A 9,794-nucleotide genomic window follows, 5' to 3' on the forward strand; every position below is an offset into this window, starting at 1 on the left:
TATTACTCTGCACAATTGTTGGAACACTATGTTTACTGAAATGCCGGGGGTGACAAACGCCTATAAATGAATTGATCGCTCTTCAAATCTCACCTCTATCTGCACCATGTAACATCTCTGCTGTCTCATCCTCGCTACTACACCAAATATGTCAATGAATTTATTCTCCTCCCTATCAAGGTGTTGACGGACGAAATCGAATGCCACGAACGTACCAGAACGTCCAACACCAGCACTTGAAATAGAACATTAGAAGTGTTTCACAAATGCAACTGCACGTGATAAAGGACGTGAGTAAGAATATTTGTTATAAAATTATTTACTTACATAGATAAGAAATTAGATTATGATCATTAAATGGGCTCACCTGCAATGAACGATGGTCGGACCAGCATTTCTCGGTATCTGACCACGCACAGTACGAACGAATCTGAGCAATAAATCTGTTCTTCCTAGGGCACCGTGATCAGGCCAAGCAGTGAACTGGAAGTGTCGAAGTGACCTTATTTCACGTTTCTGTGAATACATACACCAACACTTATTATTTTAGTATATTGACTGTTTTTCCTACTTAATTAATCCTAATAATTTCTAATTTCCGAGTTACTATTTTTCTCACGAAATTCGATAGAAGGCGTTCTCAAAGTACGCGGATGACAGTCCGTTCAACGTTCGTGGTGGGGTTGAAATTTGAGCGGCGTCTGCTGTAAGCAATATACTCAGTACTCAACGCCAGTAGATTCGAATGCGTCGTCGGGAACCAGAGTGAACGCCAAACTATATTTCTGGGTTTGTTCACGGCATTTTCCATCCTGCAGCAGTATTTTTTTAGTTCAATAACTGGAGACAGCCGTCTTTCAACCGCAGTTATACATCGATTGAAAAACGAAGACTCTGTCAGCTTCCCGAGACGATCGCAAACGAAAACATTGAGCCGGATTTGATGGAAAATTCGCTTGTTGCCAATTCCCACATCGATCTTCTTGTACAGAATCCTTATGATGGCATTTGTTTCGAAGTTGAAGTTAAAATAACTACGGAAGGAAAAAACGTGTGCCCATTGATGATAACTGCATCTGCTGATCGCCTGGTGAATCATATTAAATCAAACTCACACTACACAGTTACCAACACCAACAACTATTTTAGAGTTTTATTTAATAATAAACCATGGCTTGTAAGGATTTTCCTTCATGGATCATTACCGAATACACTCTGCCATAATGAAAATACATTCTGTATTCTGCACATGATGAAGCTTTACGGAAAGTAAATAACCATTATCAAGTCGATATTCTTTCAGTCTTTCAGTCCAGTCACTTCAATGCAACAAATATGCGAACATATCAGATATTTCAAACAAAGGCAAAGTATGAAGGTTTTTTTGCCAAGTTTTTACGTTACACAGATCTACCAGAGTTATCGTCGACTCACTGTGTTTTACAGTACGACGACGATTGTTTGACTCTTGGCGAACATTTAACTCGTTTGCTAACTCAACAAGTTCAAAAAGTTTAGCTTTACGAACATTACTGCAAGTTATACCACGATCTTGAAGAAATTTGCGGAGTTCTGGAACTTTTTTTGCTTTTCCAATCTATTGATTTACGCATATAAGAATACAGAACTTCAATAAAAACAACCCCACTCAGGCTCGTCATCCGCGTATTTTGGATGCGCCCTCTAGCGGAATTCCGTAGAAAACTAACAACTCGAAAATTAGGAATTGGGCCATTCGTTTGTATTGTCATCACTTAAGTCGATATTGTATCACATTCGTTAATATGCATATTGAAATTTCTCACCAACTCTAAAGTAAAATCTCGTACAGTCCATTCTGGTAAAACAGATTCTTAAGCCATGGTAATCGTAATGTTATTTACACGAAGCAATTACTTTGAATATATACTCACTGTCGCCAAATGTTCTTTGCTCAAACGTAGAAGCGAAACTTTTAAGATCGCCTTTGATTGAGCAAACAGTTATGAGATATTTTACAAATATTTGCAAGTTCGTGAACGTATATGTACTGCTATCTGATATCGTGTCGGTGAGAGTTCTTGCATCAACATCATCATATTCTCGAATGCTAACTTCATAGATCTCCGTTCCAGTTAGCCCTTCCGACCACATCACGGTTATTTCTGTTCTGGTCACCTCAACCACACGGATTGGACCAGGTCCGTATGGTCCTACATGTGCATATGATAAAAAATATATCAACATAAGTTTATTGCCTAGTAGATTAACGTTAGTATCATGCACATCTATCACCAAGAGTGTTAGTTCCTCTAGATAGAAAATAATTCACTTCATCTACGTGGGTTGACTAATACTAGTCAAATTATTTTGTGTATCCCTCAATATACCGATTCATTTATTCCAGTGATTTAGAGTTATTGGTTCAATTTAGATTTTCATTGTGTTGAATTGTTAAATTATCACCTTACGTATATATTATTAATATAATTTTGTATTTGACAATTGTATATCTTACTTAAATTCACTGCCATTGACGTAACTGGTGCACTTTGTAGACCTCCACTGTACGCCATGATAGTAAATGTATACGTTGGTTCATTCACCAAACCAACAATATCTTTGGACGATTCTAATGGCGACGCCGATATCCAAGGCCCCGATGCCGTTATGTACGGGCTGTACGTGATGACGTACTCATCCACATCGCCTGTAGATGGTTGCCATGACACGCTTGCATAGGTAGGACCAATGTCATCTTGGTCGACTGTGATACTCTGTGGTGGTGTTGGAACTGGGAAGCGAGCATATATCTTCTTTTATTAGATAATTGTCGATTATTGATGACAATTTGTATCTCAAAATCAACGAATCTAATCATTCCAACCAATATTTTGTTGAGAATAAGTGTCTATGGTTTAAAACAGCTATTTTAAATCTACCTATTAGTCGGATGAGCGGAATCCTGAATTATAAATTAAGGCGGGGGAGTCTTCACCTGTGCTTGCTTCAGATGACCATAGCATATCATTAGTTACAAACAAGCGTCTTCCCAAGAGTCTTTGCGTTTTTAGCATGTGTTGTTGTCGCCGCTTGGGACTCAATTCCGGCGCGTGCGCAGGTGACGACCCTCCCTCTTTAATTAGTTCAATATCATTAGTAGGTAGAAGCCTAGTCATAAATTCTGACAAAATTGGTCATAAATCGCATGACAATGTCATAGTTTAATATGTACAATCGTGAAGCTAATGTCCCATGGTACAGTAAAATAGCATTATTTTGTGTGTTACAGTTAAGCTTTTTGAGAAACGTGTCCTAATATTTTTTGAAAATTGCTATTTTTTGAACAATTCCATAGAACACAATGTTGTACAATTGCATTTTTTGACACTTTTTAAAACCCTGATTTTTTAAATAATTCGGAAAACAAAATGTACTCCATCATTAACAATATATTATTTTTTCAGCCTATGTCACCAAACTAGATTTTGAGATATTGCATAACATCTCTGCCATAGGAACCTGTGGTAAAAGTGTTATAATAGTGTCAAAATGACACCTTTAATTTCCGCTAAAATACAACCATCAATTTCTCGAAAAAAAGACTGGTGACCCCCAACTTTTTTTAGATAAATCTATTGCAAAATGAATAAATTCTGTGTTTTATTTAATTTATGAGTAGGCTTCTACCTTAAATAACATCATATGCTACATATATACATATAGCTGATCTATACGAAACAAGATCACTCACTAGTTCGCTGTACAACAGTTGTAGGAACACTATTAATCTCCCTGTCTCTAGCCAGCACAACGGTTTTCAGATCAATGTCATACTCTCTGCCAGGTCTGAGATCTCTGAGAGTGTAAGCTAAATCAGTGTTGGCGACATCAAATTCGGCAACTCCATCATCACGTGGAGGATCTAAAGTAACTATATACCGGTCAATGTTCACACCAACTGGTTGCAACCAAGACAAATCTATAGAGGTCGTATCATAGTCTGTGATTAGAACATCCCTTGGAGGTGGTGCCACTGTGGTTGAGAAATAATTGAAATCAATAACCAGATACATTTATACAATCATGCACATTAAAAAGTGTACTTGGGAGGGGTATACTGTTGCCTGCCTGTGTTGTATTTCACATTTGTTGAATCACCTGTAGAGCCAAAAAAATATTTTCCCTACCATCAAACTTCATGCTTTATGATTAGAGAATCAGAACTTACTAGTGTACACGTTTGTTTGTCGAGCTTCACTGAGCAGTTGACCGGCAGTCGTTTTAATGGCGATACTATACTCAGTGACGGGTGTCAGACCAGTAAGTGTGTATTCAGTTCCCGCTACATAGGTCGGAGAGTTGTCGATTCCGTTATCAGGAATGTAAGTGATTTCATAGAGATCAGCAATACCAGCTGCTTCGGACCACGAGATATAAATTCGATTAACGGTGACGGAGGTGATGACGATCGGGCCTGGTCTTTCGGGTCCTATAAAAAAACAATTAAATGAAAAATGGAGCTGTCAATAAGAGATAGTTTCTGAAGCGTATTTACTAGACTGTTATGTGAATTAATGTTTTAAGATTCAAGATTTGAATTAAGATTTGTGCTAATTTGAATACAAATGTACTTTAGTTTCCAATATCGATCTTTTCAACTTTTCATTTGATTGTTTTCATGAAAAGACATGGTTTTATACATACAAGGAAATGTCTGTATCACCACGCACATCCTTTTGGATTGATATGTATTTCTAACATCGCTGACGGTGGTATTCAAATAATGAACGATCAGAACATGTAGATATTTCGTTTACATGCGTTGTATACGTCGCATATGAAAAATGAAGCAACACGACGACCACCAGCCTGTATTATGAATCAGCGCCTGCATATTGCACTTGTAGTTTGAATTTATTAGTATCGCGTATTTGTAGTTGATATCACACTGAAAGTTTTTTTATTTTAATTCACGGCCCACATGTGTCACATACAACTGAAATTAAGGCAGTGGATCCCATTCACTCACAAATATTGACAGAAAATTACGTCGCAGAGAGTCACAATTTTCAATTTTTTCAAGTGTTGAAAAATACGTTAAAAGTGTTCCACGTTATTATAAAGGATGGTTTAGTAAAATGAGGCTAGAAGATTAGCAAAAACAATGTTGTTTAAACCTGTTAAAAACACGGCAAAAATATAATGAGTGCAACTTTCAAAAAAATTCAAAATCGCCTTATTAAACGAATATGAATAATACGTGTTTTCCCAGAAAGTTAGTTATTATTTTTTCTGTACACATGTGTTGGGTAAGTTGCGAATTTTACATTAAGTGAACGGATTGTTCATTTGCAAATCACAGATAATTACGTTCCAGTAAGCTGGTTTTTATTTGGTGGGTACTGACTACAACGGCATTTCTATTCGTAATGCAGTTCCCAAATACGCGCGACACCAGAGCAGAGACGGCTTTACGGGGGGGGGGGGTTCTCCTCACCATCTGCATGGCGGCGGCACAGGGGGCAGAGATCACCCTTTCGAAAAATATTGGAAGGAGTCGTCGCCCCTCGAAAATCAAGCTGAAATCCTTTGTGTCAGCAAAAGTTGCCCCTAAAAATGCAGGAAATAACGTTTCACAGGGTATATATTTCCACATTTTTAAGGGGGCATTCCCCCGGTCGACGTAGATAATTATAGAAAGTAAAATCACTTACTAGTTCTCTGAGTCATTGAACCTACCGCATCGTCAGAAATTATAGCACCACTCGCGGTTTTCACCGTGATCACATACTCCTGACCAGACGTTAGTTCAGAAAAGGTCTGCGATGTTTTCGTCAAAGCTACTGTCGTCGGAGGTACAGGCAAACCATCCTCCGGTGTTCTGGATATATGGTAATGTGAGAATTCACCTGTAGGTGTGGTCCACTGGATTCGGATAGTATCTTCAGTGACTTCATTTACTACAACTTCAAATGATTGTGGGACATCAGCTGAGGCATCAAATAAGATACAATCACTTACATTAAATGCTAAGTCAGTAATCAGGTTGTCGAAATACGCGACGAAAGATTGCAGATAAGAAAATTAAAACGTTCAAGTTCAAGCCAAATTATTTGCATCCTCTAACTGAATATGTAAAATAGGCGTCACTAATATTTTGTTATTTTTTGTCCGTAACTAAAACTAAATGTTTGGAGGTTGTTGCTATTGTTTCTTTCATCCGTGATAGCTACGTCACACAAGCGTTCGCCATGTTGGACGCAATAGAGAATTAATGTGTTGTTTTTAATTACATAACACAATTACCTGCAACACCCAGAGTTCTTGCTGTTACCTCCGCCGATTGAGCACATGTTATATTTGTGTTTTGACAGCTAATCCTGAACGTGTAAGCTGTTTCCGGTTTCAGGTCCGTAATTACAATATCGGTCGTGTTGGTGATCAACTGTGTCGTCATATCCGGATACAACATTACTATCCGATACTGATAGTCGGCACTTCCGTCTGCTGGATCCCAGCGTAGTCTGATGGAGGTGGTTGTTTCGTCCGATGCTATGAGTTTCGCTACACCCTGACCACTCGCCTAATACAATCATACATATTATTGATGGCAAATATTTTGCATATATATAGGGTCGGGTAAACTTTCATAGCCGCCATGCCAAATTGTACTCGATATGGTTGTACCATGTAACGTCACGTATGCAAATCTCATATATTAACATACAATTCAAATGCTTGCTATACTCTAAAACACTTTTACAATTTCTAGAGTATTTTTCTTTCGTTATATTGCATTGGAGTTATAATTAAGAATATAGATATAAATTATATTGCGCCTTTTACGATTAAAATGTGTCAAAATACATAACAGAAACAGAAACATTCGTAAACAGAGATGACTAAATATCAAATCACGTCACAGTCACAGTCCTGATTTTCATGAAATATTTGTTGCGTATACTTATTTAATATGAATATGGTGGTTATCGACCCTTGAAATAAAAAATGTTATTATATTGACGGCCAAAATAAAAACTTATTGGCAACAATGTGATTTGAAAATAAATGTTTTAATGGTAAGTTGGAAACAATGCACTCCCGCGAGAACTCGCGTAACCTCGTAGACATCAAGTGTCTCGTTACTTAGAGGCTATTGTTTTTTGAATAGAGCCCTCTTAAATAAATGAATACTTTTTTACATGTGCCATACGTGCAGTTGAGCATAATACTATGCAAATGTATTTCTTAAAACATATGACATGCTACTAATAAACTAATAACTACAGTACTACTGCGCACCATTATGCGCACGCCGCTAAAGTAAACCTGAGTGTGAGATATATTTGTACCAGAATATAACTTCGGCCGCAAACATGCTGTACGTGCTGTTGCGATGTTTTGATGTAGGTACGTACTTATGAGGTGACTGTCCCCCACAATCAAACAAAGCAATACTAAACATACCAGCTTACAGTATAGGCATTTATGAATGGTCGTGTTTTAAAAGCTTTGTAATGAGAGTTTCAAAAGACAATTGTAGTTGTTGAATTGTACGTTGGAGTAGAACATCAGAATAACGCTGACCCGTTGATTGCAGGACACTTCGAGTGTTCAATATGAATGAAAACGTCAACAAGTGACCGAAGTCATGTTTTCACGTAAATTTTCTTTTAAAATATGTCACAGATTGCTAATATGTCATATCGATCGGCACCCGAGCATCGTAACGAGCCCTCGCTACAAGTAAACTAAAATGACATCATATATCGGTCTAAAATCGAATTGAACTGATATTTCTGTATTTGCTAGTGCTGCCCTAGACGTTTAAGAAAGAGAAAAAAAAAAGTATTTGGAGTATAGTATAACAAAATATACGTTGTTTCTTACCGTCATGCTTGAAAACAAGACAAGGACCAAGAGCAATAGAGTATATCCCACGCTGGTAGTCATTGTAATATCAGAGTTTGAGGTGTAGATATTCCACGTAGAACCAATATTATGAGATGCGAGACTATGTGGGCGACGTCTTAAGCTTGTAAAACGAACTCAGCACAATTACGAACATTAGTACTAACATCAGGTACAAATTGAAATGAATAAAAGTAAACCACCCAAACCTCCGAAGCTTAATCTTCAGCTACACTCACTAGACTATTTAGTCTAATAACTAAATTATTGTAATATACTGTTTACTTTATTCTCTTGTGTTTACGCCCAACGATGGTGATTACTGTTGTATTGCTGATCAATGCACCGGTATTGTTCAATTTATTCACAAGGGTGTGGTGCAGCCAGGTCATTGTAAGGCCGATCATCTCGCTTCATATACAACTCCACACCCAGTCACGTGACAGCAGTGCCATGCACATACTGCTATATGGCTAATTACAATAATTAGTAGTTACCTGAAAAAACGGTTATTCGATATATTTGGATATATATATATAGAGAGAGAGGAAGATATTTTTGAACGGTAAATGTTTCATCGAATCAAGTGCAGTGAGTATCGATCATAACATAGAATGATTGAGGGCGTCTTTACATAATGCGACTATAGCAATTGTTGTTTATTTTTTGCTCAGTGCGAAAAGTGCATGTAATACGCGAGTTTTTAAGTCAATTTTAAAACTTATTAAACGTACTTAATGCAGATATTTTTTACCCGACAAATAAATGTACTTGTTGAGATTTAGCTATGTTTGTGCCAGTAATTTAAAAATAAAAAGCGTCTGCTTTTTAATTAAATTTTTAATTATATATCCTGCATTTGTAATTTGATGAAAACAGCAGAAATCTCGTAAAACAAAAGAAACAGTAGAGGAAAATCTAATTGCTTATAATTATTGAGAATAATTAAACATTAGCATTATGAATCACAATGGAATTCATGACGTCATTACAAAGGTTAATCGCGATAATGTTTCCTCTGATTGAGTACCAATGCCCCGTACCATGGATATGAATACAATGTTGTTTTTGAAAACGATTAGAGAAGAAACTATTAAAAAAGAATAGACATTGTTAGATAATAATTATCTAATACTAAACTCGACATCAAATGGTCAAATAACAGCGGATTATAATATCGAAATCAGACAATTTTGTGAGGGCATCGTCGTCTGCTCTGTACGCTAAAGCGCGCTCGGTCGAAGCTTTCCATCTAGTACGCGCGCTTCTAAGATTCCACAACTGATGCCGTTGTCCTGGTGGTCTCCCGACAAGATCTCACTATCGTGTCGACGAAGTAGGGTTAACCGAGGGTTTATCCAAGCAAATAACACAGTTGGGATATGTCTAGAGTGCGAGTACAGAGAGGCGAATTTGTTCTGTTTTTAAAGAGTATTGACGAGAAGTACACTATTTGCGAAACGCGATTGACGAAAGACCGACTTCTCGGTAAATGTCACAGTCCACAATTTGCATAAACAGATAAAAGTATCTGTGTTCTCAGGTGTGTTCTTCATTTATACAGTCAGATTAAATTAATTGTTGGTTTTCCATCTAGGGTGACGAACACCCACTTGCTTTCCAGTCATGTCCGTTCGCTCGCTACGCCTGTAAGTTTCGTTTGACTTCAAAGTTTTCGTCAAATCGACTGCCTCCCATATAATTTGAAAATAACTATTACATAGACAGGACAGTTGCCAATAACATCTACCTTGCTGGTCCAGCCGGTTCACAGCGGCGATCTAGCTAGTGTAGTAGGGGGAGGGGAACATGCCCCTGAAATTAGTCTCGTTTTTAGATTATAGGTATAAGTATCGGTTTTATTTCTGGTTAAGATAGGTATAAATATCGGTAATATATTA

The 9,794-nt window shown here is 37.3% G+C and overlaps 1 protein-coding gene across 1 annotated transcript; it reads right to left on the reverse strand.

Moving 5' to 3' along the window:
• Positions 1-363: 363 nt before the first annotated feature.
• Positions 364-7,878, reverse strand: LOC146735586 (tenascin-R-like). Its single transcript, XM_085505929.1, has 9 exons — positions 7,873-7,878; positions 6,289-6,565; positions 5,697-5,972; positions 4,211-4,471; positions 3,734-4,015; positions 2,498-2,773; positions 1,897-2,192; positions 1,445-1,597; positions 364-516 (listed from the first exon to the last, which is right to left on the reverse strand). The coding sequence occupies exons 1-9, from the start codon at positions 7,876-7,878 to the stop codon at positions 364-366; spliced, it is 1,980 nt and encodes a 659-aa protein (XP_085362055.1).
• Between the last annotated feature and the right edge of the window lie 1,916 nt (positions 7,879-9,794).

This window comes from Saccoglossus kowalevskii, chromosome 12 (assembly GCF_978046115.1).
Source record: "Saccoglossus kowalevskii chromosome 12, keSacKowa6.1, whole genome shotgun sequence".
In the NCBI taxonomy this organism is placed as follows: domain Eukaryota; kingdom Metazoa; phylum Hemichordata; class Enteropneusta; family Harrimaniidae; genus Saccoglossus; species Saccoglossus kowalevskii.

Bases quoted from the DNA above. Each gene is read 5' to 3' on its own strand.
- LOC146735586 (XM_085505929.1), bottom strand. The intron at 4,016-4,210 runs GTAAGTTCTGAT...TCTCAACCACAG, and splicing joins ACAAACAAACGTGTACACTA to TGGCACCACCTCCAAGGGAT. The intron at 2,774-3,733 runs GTGAGTGATCTT...CTCGCTTCCCAG, and splicing joins AACTGTTGTACAGCGAACTA to TTCCAACACCACCACAGAGT.